At 37.8% G+C, this 20,471-nt stretch overlaps 1 protein-coding gene across 3 annotated transcripts in view; it reads right to left on the reverse strand.

Moving 5' to 3' along the window:
- Window positions 1-868: 868 nt before the first annotated feature.
- Window positions 869-20,471, reverse strand: part of LOC114053116 (ceruloplasmin-like) — a 48,894-nt gene continuing 29,291 nt past the window's right edge. Inside the window, exons 13-19 of one of the 3 annotated variants that reach the window (XR_003570344.1) lie at window positions 19,339-19,481; window positions 16,242-16,370; window positions 15,090-15,196; window positions 13,681-13,897; window positions 10,725-10,864; window positions 9,062-9,290; window positions 869-990 (exon numbers count right to left, since the gene is read on the reverse strand). Coding sequence is in view for 2 of the 3 variants with exons in the window: in XM_027876018.1 (XP_027731819.1) it covers window positions 974-990; window positions 9,122-9,290; window positions 10,725-10,864; window positions 13,681-13,897; window positions 15,090-15,196; window positions 16,242-16,370; window positions 19,339-19,481 (922 nt within the window). In the remaining variant the exon portion in view is untranslated. The remainder of the gene's footprint in view (window positions 991-9,061; window positions 9,291-10,724; window positions 10,865-13,680; window positions 13,898-15,089; window positions 15,197-16,241; window positions 16,371-19,338; window positions 19,482-20,471) is intronic. The other 2 variants (XM_027876019.1, XM_027876018.1) reach the window with 2 other exon arrangements.

Consider the following 20,471-nt stretch of genomic DNA (forward strand, 5'->3'; position numbering starts at 1 on the left):
CTCCTGGTACTCAGAGAATGTTAAAGTAAAAACTCAGGAAAAGGGCTGGAGTGAGACTGGCCAGACCTCTACGGAATATTCAATGGAAGCCTTTGACAAGACAGAGAGGACAAAAAGGCTTGGATGAGTTGGGAGTGCTACCACTGCAGGGAGTATCCTGATAGATGGGGTTCTAAATCTATTGAAACATTTCCCCTCCCCAGTGGCCTGGTAGAGTGCTCTGCTTACAATGAAGTGTTTATTAAATGCTGATTGAATGGGAAGTATTCAAATATTTGTGCCCTTCAAAGAGTGTTGGAATGAAATGGACAACTTTAAGAGTATTAGGAAATGAGATGGAGAAAGGGGTCAAGACTCTATCCAATATCATCAAGACTGTTCTGAAGAGATAGATAATATCCATATTTTTTTCTCACTATACTAGAATTTGTATTATCTCCAGATAAGTACGATTGCTGTGATTGCCATCTGTGTAAGTCTTTCCTATCATTGTTGTTATTCACTCTTTTTAATTGCAGGGGTAGCAAAGTGGGACAGTAGATAGACCACAGGGTCTAGAATCAGGAAGACTCAAGTTCAAATGTGGCTGTAGACACATACTAGCTGTATGACCTTGGGCAAGTCATTTAATTCTATTTGCCTGAATTTCCTCATTTTTAAAATGAGCTGGACCACTCTAGTATCTTTGCTAAGAAAACACCAAATGGGGTCACAAAGAGTCAGACATGACTGAAATAAGAACAACAATCACTAATGGTGTCACACTCCCATAATGCAATCCCACTGAAATCTCTAGCAGCTGATATTCAAAGATTAACAAGAATGTTTTAATTTTTTTGTTATTTTTAAAAACATTCCATTACTGATGATTACATTCACAATTTAATTTAACTCCTCCAACATTCCTTTGCAGGCTTGAGTTTTCAGTTTTCTTCTATGCTAGTAACATTGATGTAGGCTCATCAAAATCTCTTCATGAAGTCTTTTGTGCTGTAGGACAGAGAGATTCGAAGAAAAACTCCATATTAAAAAGTACCCAGCAACCTAGTTTACACACTAGAATCTGGAATTATGGAATAGTTGTACGGCATGTCTGACTTCTATGTAATTTCTGCAGCAGTTTTTCTGTTTAAAATGGTACTTTGGGGGCAGCTTGGTGGCACAGTGGATAGGGCACTGGCCCTAAAGTCAGGAGGACCTGAGTTCAAATCTGGCCTCAGATACTTCCTAGTTGTGTGACTTTGGGTAAGTCACTTAACTCTGATTATCTCTCCCCAAAAGTAACAATTAAATCTTGTCCCTTAAACTGATAAATACTTTGGTGTTTGGTAGTAATCAACAGATGATCCACTTCCTCCTATAATGTGGTATCTGGGCATCTATGGACATTCTCTAATGTGCAGGCTGTGTTCTGAAAGTTGTTTGTTTGGAACTGGGAAGAATTTTCTCATGGAAACCTTTTAGGGCAAGCCATATAGGCCTGCTTAACCATAATCTATCATTTAATCCATGACACACATTTTTTATAAGGCTTTACCTTTGATTACAGGATGACAAAATCTGAGAGGTCATCCAGATACAACATCGTAAGGGGTTCCATTAGTACTTATACTATCACTGATATCAAATTTCTAGTGAGACTGTATTTTATTTATATTGTGAGTGAAATTGTCTTCTATGAGAGAATGTTTCTGCCTAAGCAGACAAAAGGGATCTCAGTGACCTAAGAGCAGCTCATCACATTCAGTAAGATATGAGGTCATGGCACCTCAGGAAGAAAGAACAGAAGAAGGTGGGTTCTTTGTTGTTATATGTGCATATGGTGAGGCAATGGGGGTTAAGTGACTTGCTTAGGGTCACACAGCTAGTGAGTATCATGTGTCTGAAGCTGCCACCCCTAACTCTTAATAAAGTATGACTAGATGTGGCCCACATGATTCTAGGTAGAGAATGCTCATAAATAGAGCATTCATAAATTAGGAGAAATATTCATCATTGTTAATCACTTTATCAAGTAGAATTTAAGTTCCTTGATGGTAGGGACTTCTTATTTGACTTTCTATCTGCGGTGACTAGAACAGAACCTGGCAAATGGCAGGCATTTGTTGAATTGAATTGAATTCCATTCTCTAGATCACTGAATATTAGAGTTTAATTTCTTAGCCCAGCTATTGAAGGAAGCTCTTTGTGAGTTGTCAAGGGAGGTTCCTGGTGGATAGTGAAGACCTGGAGTTGAAGCCACTTAAGGAAATGGAGGCCCTGACACATCCTCTCAGGGTCACACAGGAGTCTATGCAACATCCCTGGCCATTCTCCTTTCTCATTCACACAGGGCTTAGGGATACTCAGAAGCTGCTGTCAGGGTGAAAGTCATTTTCCCCCAGGGCTGAAGAGAGACACATTCTAATAACATGAGTATGAGATGGAGCTGTGCTTCCTTCTACTATGAGGTACTACTAGCATTGAGCTGACCAAAGGAAGTACTGAGAGTTTAAATCATTTGCCCCATTGGTTAAATGTCAGAGGTGAGAATTGGGTTTAGGTCTTCCTGACTCCAAGCTTAACCCTTCACATACTGTGGTATTACTCTCTCTACTACTACACCTAAACCCCATAAGAATAATAACTACTGATGATTAAATAATGCTGTGAAGGTCTGCAAAGCACTTTGTAAATGTTAACTAAGAAGAGAGTTCATAAAAGAGGGGAGAGAGATAGTTTTCCATTCTGAATTTCCTTGCAATGTAAATCTCTTTGGATCGTAGACACAGATTTAGAGCTAAAAGAGACCTTACAAGTCACAAAGAGGAAAACTGGTCTCATTGACCTGTAAAAAAGAAGAAATACATCAGAGGCTTTAAAAAAGTCTGTTTTTGAATTCTAGATCAATAAAGGTTTTCTTTGTTCTTGTTTATGTTATCTTTGTGCAATTTTCCAAGTAGATGCTCCTATGGTTAATATGTCCAATCAAAACAAACAAGGCATGCACCATTGAAAGTTTGTTTATGTGAATACCTCTCTGTCACCAGCAAAAGAGGAGGTAAGCACAGCAGGCATATTGGAATGTGTTGTTGTTATTGAAACCTGTGATTTCATCATTTTAGGGGATGTCCAGAGTGGAAAATTCTTTCATCTATGCAAATGAACAAATCCTCCATGATTGGTAGTCAGAGAGTTGTCTGGGCAAGGAGGTTAAGTGATTTGCCAAGGGTCAAATAGCCAGCAAATGTCAAACATAGAATTTGACCCCCGTTTTTACCAATTTTGAAGCAGACCCTTGATCTCTTACACAGTGGCTGACTTTCATGCAGTTCTATATATCTATCTCGGATTATTTTAGGCTGTATACAAAAGATTCTAGATCTATAGTTGGAAGGGACATTGAATCCAACTCTTTCATTTTTACTGATAAGGAAATCGAGGCCCAAGGAATATGGAAGAATATTTGGAAACTTTTTAGTTTCTTCTTTTTGGTTTCTCTAGAATATTAAGAAATAATATTTCTTTGTCCAAAAGATAGGATAAATATGTTTAAAGATAGGATAGGTCAGGAACAAAAAGACCTTTTTATAAAGAAATGGAATAAGGGTAGAAATCAACCTTTTGAAAAAGAATAACTCTGGTCTTGTTAAGAGTATTATCTTCCAAGGGTGGATCCAAGATGGCAGAGAAAGGGCAGGACTTGCCTGAGCTCTTCCAAGTTCCCCTCCAAACAACTTTAAATAATTCCTTAAAAAAAATTCTAGAGGGGAAGAACCCATAAAAGGATGGGGTGAAAAAATTTTCTAGCACACAATAATTTAGAATGTCGGTAGGAAAGGTCTATCACACTGGAGTGATAGTGGAACACAGGCTGCGTCATCTCTGAGTGGGCCCCAGCAAACTAGCAGCAGGCCTTGGGAATAACTGAATCAACAGTGCCAGCACCTACTTTTCAAGCTCTCAGCCCACAGACGGCAAGAGAGTTAGACAACTGATGAGAAGGAGATTACAGGTGTCTCTTTGCTAGCACTGAAGCAGGACTCTGTTGCTTTGCCCATACTCAGATTTGGGTTACAGCTCTGGGTCAAAATCCCTGGGCAAGGAGGAATACTAGCACAACAGAGCTTGTGGTCTTAGAGAAGCAGGGACCCTGGTCACTGTTCCAGGGCAGAAAAGGGTACTTGTGGTCACTCACAGACCAGAGCACATGCCAGGAGAGTAGTAAATACACTTCACCTTAGAGGTGGAAGAATTGAAAGCTTACAGATTCCCAGAACTCGCTTCACAAAAACCCTGAAGTTTGGGACAGTGCCCCAATTCTAGGAGCAGGAGCAGAATCCAAGTTTAATATATAGTTAAAAGTCAAGAAATCAGCTAGAAAAATGAGCAAACAATAACAACAACAAAAGGTAATGACCATAGAAAGTTACTATGGTGACAGGGAAGATCAAAATGCAAACTCAGAGGAAGACAACAAAGTCAAAACTGCTACATTCAAAGCCTCAAAGAAAAATTTGAATTGGTTTCAGGCCCCAAAAGAATTCCTTGAAGGGCTTGAAAGGGATTTTAGAACTCAAATAGAGGTAGAGGAAAAATTGAGAAAAGAAATGACAGTGATGCAAGAAAATCATGAAAAAAAGAGTTGATAGCTTGGTAAAGGAAGCACAAAAAAATACTAAAGAAAATAACACCTTAAAAAATAGAACTGGCCAAATGGTAAAAGAGGCAAAAACAAAACAAAACAAAACAAAACAATGAAGAGAAGAAAGCCTTAAAAAGCAGAACTGGCCACATGGAAAAAGGTGTACAAAAATTCACTGAAGAAAAGAACTCCTTGAAAAGTAGAATTAGACAAATGGAAAAAAAGAGGTACAAAAACTCACTGAAAGAAATAATTCCTTAAAAATTAGAATTGGACAAATGGAATCTAATGATTCCATGAGACATCAAGAAGCAATAATAAATAATCAAAAGAAGAAAAAAATAGAAGAAAACGTGAAATATCTCATTGGAAAAACAACTGGCATGTAAAATAGATCCAGCAGAGATAATTTAAGAATTATTGGACAACCTGAAAGCCATAATCAAAAAGGAAGCCTAGACATCATCTTTCAATAAACTATCAAGGAAAACTATGCTGATATTCTAGAACCGGAGGGTAAAATAGAAATTGAAAGAACCCACTAATCACCTCCTGAAAGAGATACCAAAATGAAAACTCCCAGGAATATTATAGCCAAATTTCAGACCTCTGAGGTGAAGGAGTAAATATTGCAAGCAGCCAGAATGAAACAATTTAAGTAGCGTGGAGCCACAGTCAGGATAACACAAGATTTAACAGTTTCTACATTAAAAGATCAAAGAGCTTGGAGTATGATATTCAGAGGACAAAAAGGCTAGAATCACAGCCAAGAATTACCCACCCAGCAAAACTGAATATAATCCTTCATGTGGAAAAATGGATATTTGCTGAAATAGAGGACTTCTGAGCATTCCTGATGAAAAGACCAGAACTGAATTGAAAAATTGAATTTCAAATACAAGACTCAAAAGAAGCATAAAAAGGTAAACAGAAAAGAGAAATCATGAGAGAAAAGGAGATGTAGAAGGAGGTAAATTATTTCACATAAATGAGGTGCAAGAGCCCTTTTACAATGAAGGAAAAGGTGGAAAAGGGGGGAGCATGTGAATTTTGCTCTCACTGGAATTGGCTCAAAAAGGCAGCGACATAAACATTCAGTTGGGTATAGAAATTTATCTTACCCCACAGAAAAGTAGGAGAGGAAAGGGATAAGAAAAATGGGGAGTGGTGCTGATAGAAGGGAAAGCACATTGGGGGAGGTGATAGTCAAAAACAAAACGCTTTAAAGAATGAATAGGGTGAAAAGAGAGAGAGTAGGATAAATGGAGAAAACAGGATGTAGGGAAAAACAGTTAGTAATCAACTGTGAATAAAATTTTATGACAAGTTTCTTTGATAAAGGCCTCATTTCTCAAATATATAAAAAAACTGCATCAATTTTATAAAAATAAGAGCCATTCCCCAACTGATAAATGGTCAAAGGATATGAACAAGCAGTTTTCAGACAAAGTAATCAAAGGTATTTAGAGTCATATGAAAATGCTCTAAATCACTATTGATTAGAAAAATGCAAATTAAAACAACTCTGAGGTACCACCCCACACCTATCAGATTGGTTAATATGACAGAAAAGTAAAATGACAAATGTTGGAGGGGATGTGGGAAAATTGAGACACAAATGCACTGTTGGTAAAGTTGTATACTGATTCTACCATTCTGGAGAGCAATTTGGAACTATGCCCAAGCAATACCACTGCTAGGTCTGTATCCCAAAAATATTTTTTTAAAAAAGGAAAAGAGCCTATATATACAAAAATGTTTATAGCAACTCTTTTTGTGGTGGCAAAGAATTGAAAATGGAAGGGATGTCCATCAGGAATGGCTCAATAAACTGTGGTATATGATTGTGATGGAATACTATTGTACTGTAAGAAATGATCAGCAAGATGCTCTCAGAAAAACCTGGAAAGACTTACATGAACTGATGCAAAATGAAATGAGCAGAACCAGGAAAACATTGTTCACAGTAACACAATGTTATGAGATTATGAAATGTGAATGACTTAGCTCTTCTCAGCAATACAATGATCCAAGACAACTCTGAAGGACTTATGATGAAAAAAACTATCCATCTCCAGAAAAAGAACTGATGGAGTCTGAATGCAGTTTGAAGCATATTTTAAAACTTTATTTGTCTTGGTTGTTTTCTTTGGTCTGTGTTTTCTTTCATAACATAACTAAGATGGAGATATGTTTTACATGACTACACATGTATAACCTGTATTAAAATGCCTGCCTTTTCAATGAGGGGGGCCAGAAGAGAGAGAGAGAGAATTTGGAACTCAAAAATTTTAAAAATGAATGTTAAAAGTTTCTTTTGTATGTAGTTGGGGGAAAAATAACAATATTAAATAATATAAAAGAGTATTATCTTCCCCAACTCTAGACTGATTAGGTTATTGATCCATGTATTAACAGTGTCCTAGACTTACCCACCTGTCCTTTATTCCATTCAAGGGGAAACACCCTCTTCTATTATTCAGATGTCATCGTATGATACCTATCTTACCTGCCCCCCCTCAAAAAAATTAAAACTAATCTGTTGCCAAGACCTATCAATTTTAGCTTTGCAACATCACTTCTCAACCCCTCTTAATTCTAGTGCCTTGCTTCTATTGATTATTTCCTACTTATCCTGTATATAGTTTGTTTGTACATATTTGTTTACTTGTTTCCCCCAATAGATTGTGAGTTCCTTGAGAGCAGGAACTGTCTTGTATCTCCTTTTACATCCCCAACACCAAACACTGTGCCTGGAACACAGTAAGTGCATAATAAATGTTTATTGACTGACAGAAGAGATTCACCCTCATATTCCATATTTCTCTCTGGGAGGAGTCACATTGATTCCTTGACAAATGGGATGGTGAATGTTACTCAATCATTTTGGAATGTTAACCCCAAACTGTGTGTGTGTGTGTATACACACACACACACACACACACACACACACACACACATATATATATATATACATATTCTTCTTCAAGATTCTTATATTACCATGATTTTCTTGGGCTAGAGAGTCATGTTGGAGTGAATGGAGCAACTATGCTAGTTTGCACATTCTCTCTCTCTCTCTCTCTCTCTCTCTCTCTCTCTCTCTCTCTCTCTCCCTCTCTCCCCCCCTCTCCCCCTCCCACCCTCCCTCTTCCTCCTCTCCTTGAATCTGTCTCTCTGTTTCTCTCTGTCTATCTCTCTGGACTCTGACAGAAATGGCTTGGATACTAGTTTATTGTTAAATTAAATAATTTTTTCCTTAGAAGCTATCCCCAAAATGAAGAGGACATTACTAATAGCTTTTCTTTGACGAGAATTTAAGTGACACCACACGGAGTAAGCATCAAAGGAGTGATTGGAGTCCAGGACCTCTGCATCATTGTTCCTTCCTCTGTTTCCCATTCTCTGTAATGGGCTAGGTGAAGACATTCCACTCCATCTCAATGGTGGCATTGTCCATTGAGGACAGGCAAACTTCCAGTGGATATGAATCCTGGACTTGGAATGTGGAGCCCTGGCATTCCGTCTTAGCTCTGGCATTCACTACTTGTATGACCCCAGGCATTCAATTAAATTCTGTGGACTTCAGTTTCCTCTTCTTCCAAACAGTAATAGAAATACTTGTACTCTACCCACTTTGCAGGCTTGTGAGGAAGCATTTCATAAATCTAAAATGATGGATCCTCCTCCTCCTCATAATGAATATTAATATTATATGGGCTGGGAAATGAAATCTGGGTAGAGTCTTGGCACCATACATAGCTCCTTTCTTTTAGCTATCTTACTCCTATCATCTCTTGAGAAGACCTCCATCATCCATCCCAAAGTGAGTTGCCCACTTCCAGTTCCTGAATTGTCTTCCATCCAGAAAATTACTTTGCAAAGCTGGGTGTTGTGCCAAACCTGATTCCCCATGAATAGGTGATGCATACACAGTTTCCATACTACCTGCCTGACTTCAAATAAGACCAATCTAGAAATAAATATAGTACCCACTTGAACCCTCTTATGTAAACAGGGACTGCAAAAGAAATAGATTTGTTCCAAAAGTCAAAACCATAAATATTAGTCATGGGTTTATGGTTATGGTTTCTTAGTGATGTATTATGCACTTTAAAAAATAACTAGCAGGAGGTAGGTTCAGTTACTAGATTCAGTTAGAACACCTGGGTTCAAATCTGCTTCTGTTTATTTACCTCTGTTACCTTGGGCAATTCACTTACGCTTTTCCACATTTGTAAAATGAGGGTGTTGGACGATGCCCTTTAATATATCTCTTCCAGTTCTGTATCCGTTTGAACAATGGCTAACACTAGAGTTCCTGATGTTAGGTAAAGAAGGACTACTTTAGATTTCATCAAAGAAAAAGAAAGCAGTATCTATCTTTACAAGACAGTCACTTGGGAGGATCTCTCAACAAATGATGCTCCTTCTTACCTTCTATAGATACATTAAGCCGCCGTGGTCACAAGAACATTCATCAAGCCCCTTAATCACCTTTACCTTCTCTCGGTAAAACAGTGTAGGTGCTTTCCATTCCAGCACCAAGGTGTTCACCAAGATGACAGTGGAATAACCAAGTCCCGGCATCTTTTGGATACATTTGAAGAGTTTTGAATGTTCCAGGAACAAGGTCGTAAACATCTGAGCGAAAAAATCCAGCGCCCTGAATGAGAAAGATGAAATAATATCAGTCTATTTACTTGAGGTAATTCAGGTAGTTGCATAATTTATAACCTGCCAACTTGTAATTATCAATCAGAGTCACTCAAATACAGGTTTAATTAAGGTCCGTATGGCCCTGGGTACTTGAATTTTTATAGGCACTTTGGAAGGTACACTTTTAAAAGGGTGTCAGATTTTGAGAGGAAATAAAATCTTGAAAAGTTCATTCCTTTCATTTTATGGGAAAACAAAGGTTGACATTAGCATGACTCTATCTCTTTGGGTATATACTGTGCTTAATTTTCAAGGTCCTGATTAATCTGAACACACCTTGTGACCCCTCCTACTCCTCAACACAAATGCTAATTCCATCAGACCATTCATTTCACCTTCCTTGGAATGTGGCATATCTTCGGGTTCCCTTTTCCATCTCTTTGCTCATTTTCCATTGAATTGGAGTTTCCTTGTCCCTCTTTCTGTCTTCTTACCCTCATTCAAATTCTATCCATTTTTCAAAGCCCAGCTCACCTCCCTTCTTCTCAGAGAACTACTCCAACCCTCATTAATCTCTCTTTGCTCTGAACTCCTATCATATACGTGCTGTCTACTACACAATTCAGAACTTAATTTTGTCCCATCTACTATTATCTCGTAATTGTCTTGTGCATAATGAATCTTGTCTCTTCAACTAGATTGTTAGCATCTCATGATATCTCATGTCTTTTCATTGCTCCAGTGGTCTTCTCTATAATTTGCTTTTGACTTACTTTATTTTATATAACAGCTAGCATAGTGCTTAGCAAATAGTAGGTATTCGATAAATATTTAATTGTTGATTAACTGATTAAAGAGGACCTGGTTCAAATCCTACAATTGAAACTTACTACCCAGATGACTGTAGGCAAATCAATTAAGCTCCTTGAACCCTAGTTTCCTCATCTATAAAATGAATGGGTCTGGGCATGATGGCATATGCCTGTAATCCCTGATACTGGGGAGACTGAGAAAATTAGTGGATTGCTTAAGCTTTGGAACTCTGTGTGCAGCAAGACTAGCCTTAATATGGTGAATGCCCTGGAACCAGAGGACACCAGGCTGCCCAAGGAAGAGTGAATCAGTCCAGTAACAGAAATGGAACAAAGTTTCCATGATGATCATGGTTCAGGGGCCTGTGAACGGTCACTGCTCTTCCAGCCTGGGATAGATAGGAGAACTCAGTGTCTAATAAATAAATAAATTCATTTAAAAGATTAAATGACTGAATAAATGAATAAATAAATAAATAAAATGAGAGAAACCGGACTAGATGTCTTTTGAGGTCCCTTCTGGCTTTAGAGTTGTGATCTTATGTGTCATTTCACAATTGCCCACAAGTCCATCAACGAATTCGCAAAGCACCAGAAAAAAATTAATCTGTAGCAGACCAGGTGTGTACCTTATATTTGAAGCTGTGGCCATGGAAGTGAGCAGTGTGGACATCTACACTACTCCCCAAGCCAATCAAATACCAGTTCACTGTATCTCCAACATGCATAACCAGACCTTGGTTGTTTCCATAAAGTCTTCCATTAATTGCTGAAAGACAAAAAGCATCATCAGATATCTTTTTAAAAAAAGGATTTGAAATGATAGGACATTTTCTAAATATAGTCAATGACCCAGAAGCAGTAAAGATTCTAAAGCAGGATAACTAGTCCTCTAAAACAATCGAGCCATTCGTTCATTTAAAAAAAGCTCCTACTACTAGATTTTTCATTAGCAAGGAAAGCAAAACAAAAGCTGCTTTAGCATTGTCTGTTGAACTTTGATTTTTTATAAAAAAGAAAGAACCTTCGCTTATATTCTCTGTTCATTAGGAAGGATGCTGAGATAAGGATATGTAAGATTTCAGCAGCTAAGTGACTCCCGGAGCGGGAATTATCTCCAATAATACAGATCACAATCTGGATAAGGTTAGGGAGTGTGTGTATGTATATATACAAATGTATACACACATACACATATGACATATAACATACATGTATATGCATATAGAAAACACGTATATTTGTATAGATACACATGCATGTCTAGACACATACATCTATATGTGCATGTTCCTTTCATAACTATCTACCTATGTACCTTTAGATAGAAGGCAATTTCAGAGTGGAAAGGAGAACACCAATAACTAGTTGGCGCAAGCCGATAATTAGTAAATTAACAACCACAGGGATCGAGGACAGCCTCCTGCCAAAGGTGGCACTGTAGCTAAGCTCTGAGGGGAGTGAGGGATTCTTTCGACTTGTCCAAGGCCACATATCTAGTAAGTGTCAAGTGTTTGGTTCTGAGGCCACATTTGAACTCGGGTCCTCCTGACTCCAGGGCCGGTGCTCTATCCACTTAGCCACCTCGCTGTTCCTAGGGGGAGTAAGGGATTCTAAGACACAACAGTGAGGGTAGAGAGCATTCCCAGCATGGAACTGAGTTAGTGCAAAGGTACAGCGGTGGGAGAGGGGATGTTATATGAGGGGAAAAGCAAGGAGGACAGTTTGGTGCTATCATAAAGTCTATGAGTAAGAGTTATGTGAAATCGGTCAGGGGAAAGAGGCTATAAAGCCAGATTATGAAGGATTTTAAATACTAAGCAGAGGAGATTGTATTTTTCTATCTACCTATTTTTCTCCATCTATTTTTCTATATCTATCTATTTCTATCTATCTATCTACCTATCTGTCTGCCTATCTACTGTCTATCTTTCTATCTCTGTCTATTTTCTATCTCTATCTATCTACCTACTTGTCCATCTCTCTCTTTCTCTCTCTCTCCCTACCTCTCTATTTCTCTCTATCTTCCTGCTTATCTATTACTTATCTATCTCTGTCTATTTTTCTATCTACCTACCTATTTTTCTATATCTATTTCTATCTATCTGCCTGACTGCCTATCTACTGTCTATCTTTCTATCTTTGTCTGTCTATTTTCTATCTGTATCTACCTACCTGTGTCTCTCCCTCCCCTCCCCTCCTTTCTCTATCTACCTACCTACTTCTCTATTTCTCTCTATCTTTCTGCTTATCTACTATTTATCTATTTCTCTCTGTTTATTTTCTATCTTTATCTACCTACCTACCTATTTTTCTATATCTATCCATCTGTCTATTTCTATCTATCTATCTGCCTATCTTTCTATTTTCTATCTCTACCTACCTATCTCTATTTTCATCTATCATCTACCTACCTACCTCTCTCTCTCTCTCTCTACCTACCTACCTTTCTATTTATCTATTTTTCTATCTGCCTATTTTCTATCTCTACCTACCTGTCTATCTCTGTCTGTCTATTTTCATCTATTTACCTACCTACCTCTCTATTTCTCTCTCTCTCTACCTACCTTTCTATCTATCTATCTTTCTATCTCTGCCTATCTATCTTTCTGTCTCTATCTACCTACTTATCTTCCTTTTTACCTACCTATCTACCTACCTACCTGTTTACTTGTCTGTCTGTCTGTCTGTCTCTCTAAGATGCAAGGTGATCTGGGAGATATAGTACTGACCTTGGGGTCAGGAAGGCCCTTGGTACAAGGCTTGTCTCTGATCTACACTGGCAATGTGACCATGGGCCTCTCAGTGCCTCCAAGCAACACTCTAAGATGATAAATTCTAGAAGAGCTGCCAAATTGTATCAGTAAAGGGAGCTTCCTTCATTGGGAATCCTCTATACTGACTAAAAATCCCGGTCTGTGTGCATTTAAACATTTCTGTGTATACATGTATTGACATACTCAATAAGTAATCAAGGATAATTTTCAATTTCCATTTATATTGTTGACCTGTAATGTCAGCATTCATTATCATGTAACACTCAGTTTCTGTTATATAAATTGGAAACCTATTGGTCTATATTTTTGAGATAAAGTATTTTGTATACATGACTGAATTTCTCCATGTGTGCATCTATATGCATATTTAATTTTCCACCTACATATATTATACATACACACACACACATATATATACAAATATAAAATCTTTCAACAATTTCAAAATAGCATTAGAATGCAATTCCAACTAACATGAAATAGAAACTGAATATATGTTTAGTTCAATTTTAAATATATAATCTTAACTTTTAAAACAGAAGCTCAAAGTTGTAACTAGCTAATGTTTCCTCATTCCTATTTAGATTATTCCATTTGGGATCCTGGCATATTCCCTGCTGAAGGGAGTCAGGTCACCTATTAAGTTTGATGATTGTATGAAGGAAGAAATAACGATTCTGCATTTGTAGTTATATTTCTATAGAAAGATCTTCTGATTTTATATGGTTCTGGATCCTCAGTTTCCCTTTATAAAGCAAACTGAGAGTTGGCTATTGTTGACCACATCAGCTCTGAGACACAGTATTACCATGCATTTGGTTGCTTAAAATAAATTCTGGATCTTCTTTATCCACTTCCTCTGGATGTGGAGAATACTTTTTGATGTTTTCATCGAAGTACCAGGATTTATTCTCATTAAAAATAATAAAAGAAAGAACTAGGTTAAGAATATGGCTAGCAGCAGAGTTGGTGGTGGTGTTTTGGCGACATACTATCAAAGGTCCAATTAATCCACTGTAGAAATCCTGAAAACACAAATCAGATCAAGACACTGAGTTATAGACAATGATAGCAACTAACTGTGATAGTAAGAATTTCCCAACATCTAGAAGGCAGTTAGATGGTACAATGGATGAAGGGTTCTCAAAGGGTCCTCAAAGACCTGAGTTCAACCCTCTTTCATCCTCATCCCATTCAATCCCCTCCCTGCAACCCTTAGAACTATCTGTATGACTTTGGGTAAGTTGTTTAACCTCCACCTGCCTCAGTTTCCTTTTTTTGTAAAGTGGGGATGCTAATAGCATCTTCCTCACAGGGTTGTTGTGAGGATCAAATGAAAATAATATTTGTAAAGCACTTAGCACAGTGGTAGACATTTAATAAACGTTCGTTCCCTTCCTTCCAATGACATCAAAGGAAATCTAACTAGATCTAGCTGAGCAACAATGCCTATGTGTTTAGCATTTGCAATTCTGTAGCTGAAGCAGAGTAATACAATGTGAAGACATCTTAGATTGCACAACTGAAAAGAGAATTAAACATTTCTCATTGGGAATTTTTTTAATGGAATCAACTCTAATTCTGAGATTTTGAGTTCATTCATTCCTCAGTCAATCAACAAGCATATATTAAGAGTCTACTCTGTGGGATAAAAAAGATGTAACAGTCCCCAATCCCAGGCTGTTTACAATTTATGGGTTCTTGGTAATCATAGTATGATCTTTGAAAAGCACAAGCCTTTTTTGGTGTTGTTCAAAAGAGGAGATGAGAGTGGTTTGTTTCTGCAAGAAGTTTACATAGAATTGGACTTTTCTTTTTGTTTTTTTGAGACTAGCTCTCCTTGTCCCAATCAGGCTGGATGTTAAGTGGCGATTCATGGACCTGGTCCTATTGTCAATCAGTATGGGAGCTTTGACCTGCTCCATTACCAACTGGGCTGGTTGGTCCTCCTCCTAGAGGCTTCCAGTTCTGAGAGAGCTTACCCCATACTAGTACCAGGTACAATGTGCATGCCTGAGGGACCCTCTTGCATCTCAGAACTCCTAAACTCAAGCAATCCACCAGCCTCAGCCTGCTCAATAGCTGAGATTACAGGCATGGGCTAGTACATCTGGCTTTGACTAGATTTCTTTTAAGACCCACCACATTTTTCTTGTATCACATGTCTGTCTATATTAGAAAAATATCATGAAAACAGTCACGGGATGAACAGCTTACCTTAACTGGATTCACAGTTGAGTAGTAAACCCAGGGTATGCAAACAGAGTCATTTTGGGTAGGTCCAGATCTTTCAGGGATTTTCCACTTATATGTTCTTATTTCCCCTGTTGAGGCAAATATATTCTACTTAATTCATTTCAATTCAACAACTCTTTATTGAGTACCTGCAATATATTTAATTGCCTGGGATGTTTTCCCTCTTTACCTCTACCTTATACAATTCTTCTTTTCCTTCAAACCCCAGCTCAATCGCCACCTTCTCCATGAATCCTTTCCAATCCTTCCACCTTCCACTTCTTCCTCCCAAACTACCTTGTAGTTAAATACTTAGTTTTTATCTTCTTCCTCACCTAACACTCACTGGCTTATATTGATAGAGAAATCTCTTTGCAAACCTAATGAAAGGTAGATGCAAATTTGCGAAGCATTTGAAAAAAAATACCATCCACACATAATTTCTAACCTTTACTCCTCTCAAATTCTCTGGACAAGGTATCTTCCTTGAGAATGTTTTACATTAACAGAAGTATGAGTTTGTGGGTTTTTTTTAAATTTCTTAACCTATGGTTAAGAACACTTGAAATCTAATCTTGCCTCAAATACTTTCTAGCTGTGTGACCCTGGGTAAGTCACTTAACCTCCGTCTGCCTCAGTTTTCTCTTCTGTAAAATGGGATAATAATAGCATCTTATTCCCAGGGTTGTTATGAAGATGAAATAAACATTATATAAATGCTAGCTCTTGTTGTTAATGTTCATCTGATCTTCATGTTATAAGATTTTGTGGGGTATAATACTCATCATAAATCATCCCAAGTCTTGCCTCAACTAAGATTCTATTTCACATCACAGTGGAGGTGACCCTGGGTTCTCAAAGAATTGTAAGGTAAATACAAACTCTGGCAGATCCTCACAGACTGGAAAGATTCAAGAATGGGCCTGTCAACGAGCCAGACTAGCTGAATTGGAGAGGTCCATTAACAGGGGAACCAAAAACCCTTAGAGACTCTCAGAAACCATTTAATAAATCAGAACAAGTTTATGATTTCTTTTTGTTAGAAGGGAGTCCTTACACAGAAGAAATCACAGCTCCATTAAGTATTCAAGAAAGACTCCTTATCCTAGATGATTTCTCTCCCCAAGTAATTACCTGGTTTTGTTGGAATAACAGTGGAATAATCTGTTTTCACTCCGTGAGCATGTATAGAATAAGACCTGTTGGCTGTGTTTTTAAAGACAACTGTAACTGTATCCCAGACGTTTACCTGAATTAGTGGGCCTAGTAGGAGTAAACGGAAAGATACATTAGTGTTACTTCACTTAAAATATAAATATTAAGTCATCTGCCCTCCCAAACATAAGCCCAGTGATTTACATCAATTCTTTTTATTTAACTATAGCACCTTTGGATACCACAAGCCTCCCCCTCCCCCTCACAAAGTGAGTTCTCAAAAAAGTCTAGTCCAGGATTGTGAGCAAATGTCTTATTGCTACATTTCTTAATTTTGTTAAATATCTTTACTATGAACTAATTATGTACTCTGGCTGATAAGTAAAAGCAAGCACATTGGTGGGGGCTCATGAACAATGTTTTCTTTTGTGCCAGTATAGAACCACAGAGTACCTTGAACCTGGCATAGCCTTGTCAAAGGCACCTACTCTTTGAAGTTTTTTTGGGGGGGGGTAAGTGGTTTCAGGTCCCTCATAAAATATTAAAAAAGTTTTTTGCAAAGTGGGGAGATTTGGAGTGAGAAAGTTTAGGAAGTTTGGGTGGGAACTGTAAGCCTACCAAACTGATGCAGCAAATAAAAAGTTCATTGTTGGTTTATAAAGCATGGCTTTCAGCTGCTTTCAAAACTTTGGTGACCTAGATTCCAGAACACCATCTTTAGAACAATGGCCTCTGTAGGAACCATTTGGTTCATCAGATTACAGCATTCTTGGGAGTTTAAAATTTGAGCCAGCTCTTTTTTCTTTTCTTTCCTAATGAACCAAACAAAAATGTCCTGGCAAGCAGCCAAGGGATAGGAGGAAAAAGGAATATTTTTTCTTGATCTTTCTGTTCTATCAAAAATGTGATAACCCGCAGCAATTGCTGATGAACAGAATTCCCATCACAGCACTGAAGAGACAAGATGGTTAAGCAGGACAAATTGAAGGATTCGAAGTCAAGGACCCTAGCTCTGAGTCTCGGCCCTGATATTTAGGATTATAGATTGAGAGCTAGAAGGAATGCTAGCCATCACCTAGTCTAACCTGCTGCTTTTACAGATGAGGAAACTGGCCTGTGGAGGTGACGTAACTTATCCTCCATCACAGATAATAAGTACCAGCACCCAGGGCCTCTGGTTCTCAAATAAATATTCTTGCAGGCTGTGTGACCATGGGGAAATCAATGAATCTCTCTGAGTTACAGTTTCTCTATTTGTTTCTTAAGATTGTTGTAGGGGAAATATTTTTGTTTTAGCAACATGGCATAGTACTGGGCTTGTGAGAGACACACAAAGACACTTTTCAAAACTAACCTCTGAAACTTACTAGCTGTCTTAGTTTCCTCATCTGTAAAATGGGTACAACTTGTAATACCTCCATAAGAAGGTTGTGATGAGACTTTAATGAAGTAATGTCTCTTAAATGCATTGCAAACTTTAATACACTATACATGGCAATTATTATTAGATGTTTATTTTATGTTCTCCTTCTTGCTTACCAGGACTCCGTGTTTAAAGCTTCCTATAGAATATAGTTCTGGGTAACACTGAGCTAGATTTGGTGCATCTGGCTAGGAATACTGAGACAAAATGGTTTCAGAGAAGACTGGGCACTAAATAAGACCTTTTTGTATATTAGCACAGGATTCAGACTCTAGAATCAGGAGCTCTCTGTGTGGGGTCTCTAAGTAGACCTTAGACTTCTTGACACAATGCACAGAATGCTGGTCTTGGAGTCAAGAAGACCCAAGTTGGAATCCTGCCTCCAGACACTGACTAGATACATGATCCTAGACAATGCACTTGACCTCTACCTCAGTTTCCTCACCTGTAAAATGAGAATGATGATGATATCATCTACCTCCCAAGGTTCTTGCAAGGATCAAATGAGATAATATATATAAAGTGTTTTGCAACATTAAAATGCTATAGAAATATTAGCTGTTGTTATTATCATTTTCCGATTTCCCCAACTGCTAGTTTCTTCTTTTATAAAGTGCCATATAATTTAACCATTTGCATATAGTTGTACTTATTTACTTTATATTTATGATGCATATATTTCCACTTATACTTGTCACCCTTATTCAAATGCAAACTCTTTGAGAATGGGAAATTTTTCATTCTTTGTACTTGTGTCTCTAGTACTCTTAAGAGATACTTGCTGACTGACTAATTAATTAGTACTTTCAAATTTCCATCAAATAAAATTTCCTCGACATTTTCTCTGTTCCTTTCCACCAGAGGACTACCCTGCTATGCATCCTAAGCATCTTCTTGTCTTTGTGGCATAAAGTGATGTAACAATCTCAAAGAATTGTAAAGTCTAGAAGTATATTGGGTTATCTTCCATGTTATTCTTGGTCCAAACTATTATGATGATTAACAAGTATTGTAACCTGTAAGACCAAGTAAAATCCTACAAAATAACCAGAGATAAACCCTAGGTACTCCTCACTAAGAATGCTTAGATCCTCCTGATTCCAGGACAGGTACTCTATCCACCGAACCCACCCAGCTGCCTCTGTTGAGTTATATTTTAATGAACAATCGGGAGATAAAATGCTTATAAACAAGTCCTTCTCCCTCTCCCAGTTCCAATTTCTTAACATGTAAAATTAAAGGATTGGACTATGAGGTGATGCTGAAGTTGTAGATTCTGCAACTCCTATGATGTTAGTATTTTGAGATCAAGCCTTTGCAGCTTGATGTGAAGAGGGCTATGATGGGCTGGCTTGGAATCACATGAAAAACAAAGCTATGTAGTTCCAGGCAGCATTTTGTCCTCGGAAGCTTGAGCTAGTTAACCACATTGGAACTGAATTTTAAAACTATCTTCAGGATCCATTCCATGGGGTTGCTGTATTTTGTTAACATGTGTAGTAAGACTTTAATCCTCTGGACAATGCTCATTCTCATCTGTCTAAATAAGTTTGGGACTCTTCTGAAGTGGAACCACTTCTGGTATCAAAGAAAAGAAAGAAAAATCTGACCCAGGTCATATAGAGCAACCAGCCAAATCACACAATTCGGTACCTAGGATATCCAGATGTTTATCTTCCTCCGTTCTTGGTTTTGGAGTCTTGAAGGAGCTATCAGTGAACTGAATGTAAATAACTTTCTTGTATTTGGAACCAAGATACCAACCATAGACTTTATCCAAATATATATCTGTCTTACTGAAACACATAGACACACACAAACTTAATGTTTAGTTCATTTAAACATTTAAGATGGGCAAAGAGCTCAAATTAAAACTTCCATGAAAATAACGTTACTCAGAGAATTAAGATACTGTCTTAAAGAGTGATTATTATTATTATTAAAGGTGATTATTTCTACCCATGTAGTCCTATACTTAATTTGGAAAAAGAATATTGAGCTTTCATATCTTTTTCATATTTTTTCTACCAGCTTTCCCTGTATGTGGGGTCCATCTTCTACTACTTTCCTTGTCTTTGCCTTTCAGAATCCCCAACTTCATTCAAAGCACCCCACTCTTGGGCCACCTCCTTCCTAGTTATTAGTACTTTCTTCTTCTAGAAATTATGTGTATTGCTTTATACATACTTTGTATTTTCTTATCTTCATACATAGTATGTTCCCTCAGTGGAAAGAAAGCTACCTGAGGGCAGAGACTAGTCTATGCTTGTCTTTGTATTCTTAGCCTTAGGATCACACCCAGCACATAATAGGTACTTAGTAGGTGGTGGTAGAACAGAACTGAAGCAAGAGTTTTTAAGAAGAAAGTGAATGAAAGACATCAAATGATGTGAGGAAGAAAGTTAATGTTGTCAAATAAGAATCAAACAGTGAGGCGGAAGTGAACTCCCTTATACCAAGAGGCATGATAGTTTATATACTCATTAAACAGTGTGAAAGAATGAGGAGAAAGATGGATAGAAAGAGACACAGAGAGAGAGAGAGAGAGGAAAAGAAAGGAGGGGGAGAGAGACAGACACCCGAAGAGACAGAGAGAGAGAAACAGGGATACAGAGAGAGAGAGAGACAGAGAGACAGAGAGAGAGACAGAGACAGAGAGAGAGAGAGAGAAACAGGGATACAGAGAGAGAGGGAGAGAGGAGAGACAGAGAGAGAAAAACATGAATACAGAGAGAGAGGGAAAGAGAGAGAGAGAGAGAGAGAGAGAGAGAGAGAGAGAGAGAGAG

This window comes from Vombatus ursinus, unplaced genomic scaffold (assembly GCF_900497805.2).
Source record: "Vombatus ursinus unplaced genomic scaffold, bare-nosed wombat genome assembly UNPS02014810.1, whole genome shotgun sequence".
Taxonomy (NCBI): domain Eukaryota; kingdom Metazoa; phylum Chordata; class Mammalia; order Diprotodontia; family Vombatidae; genus Vombatus; species Vombatus ursinus.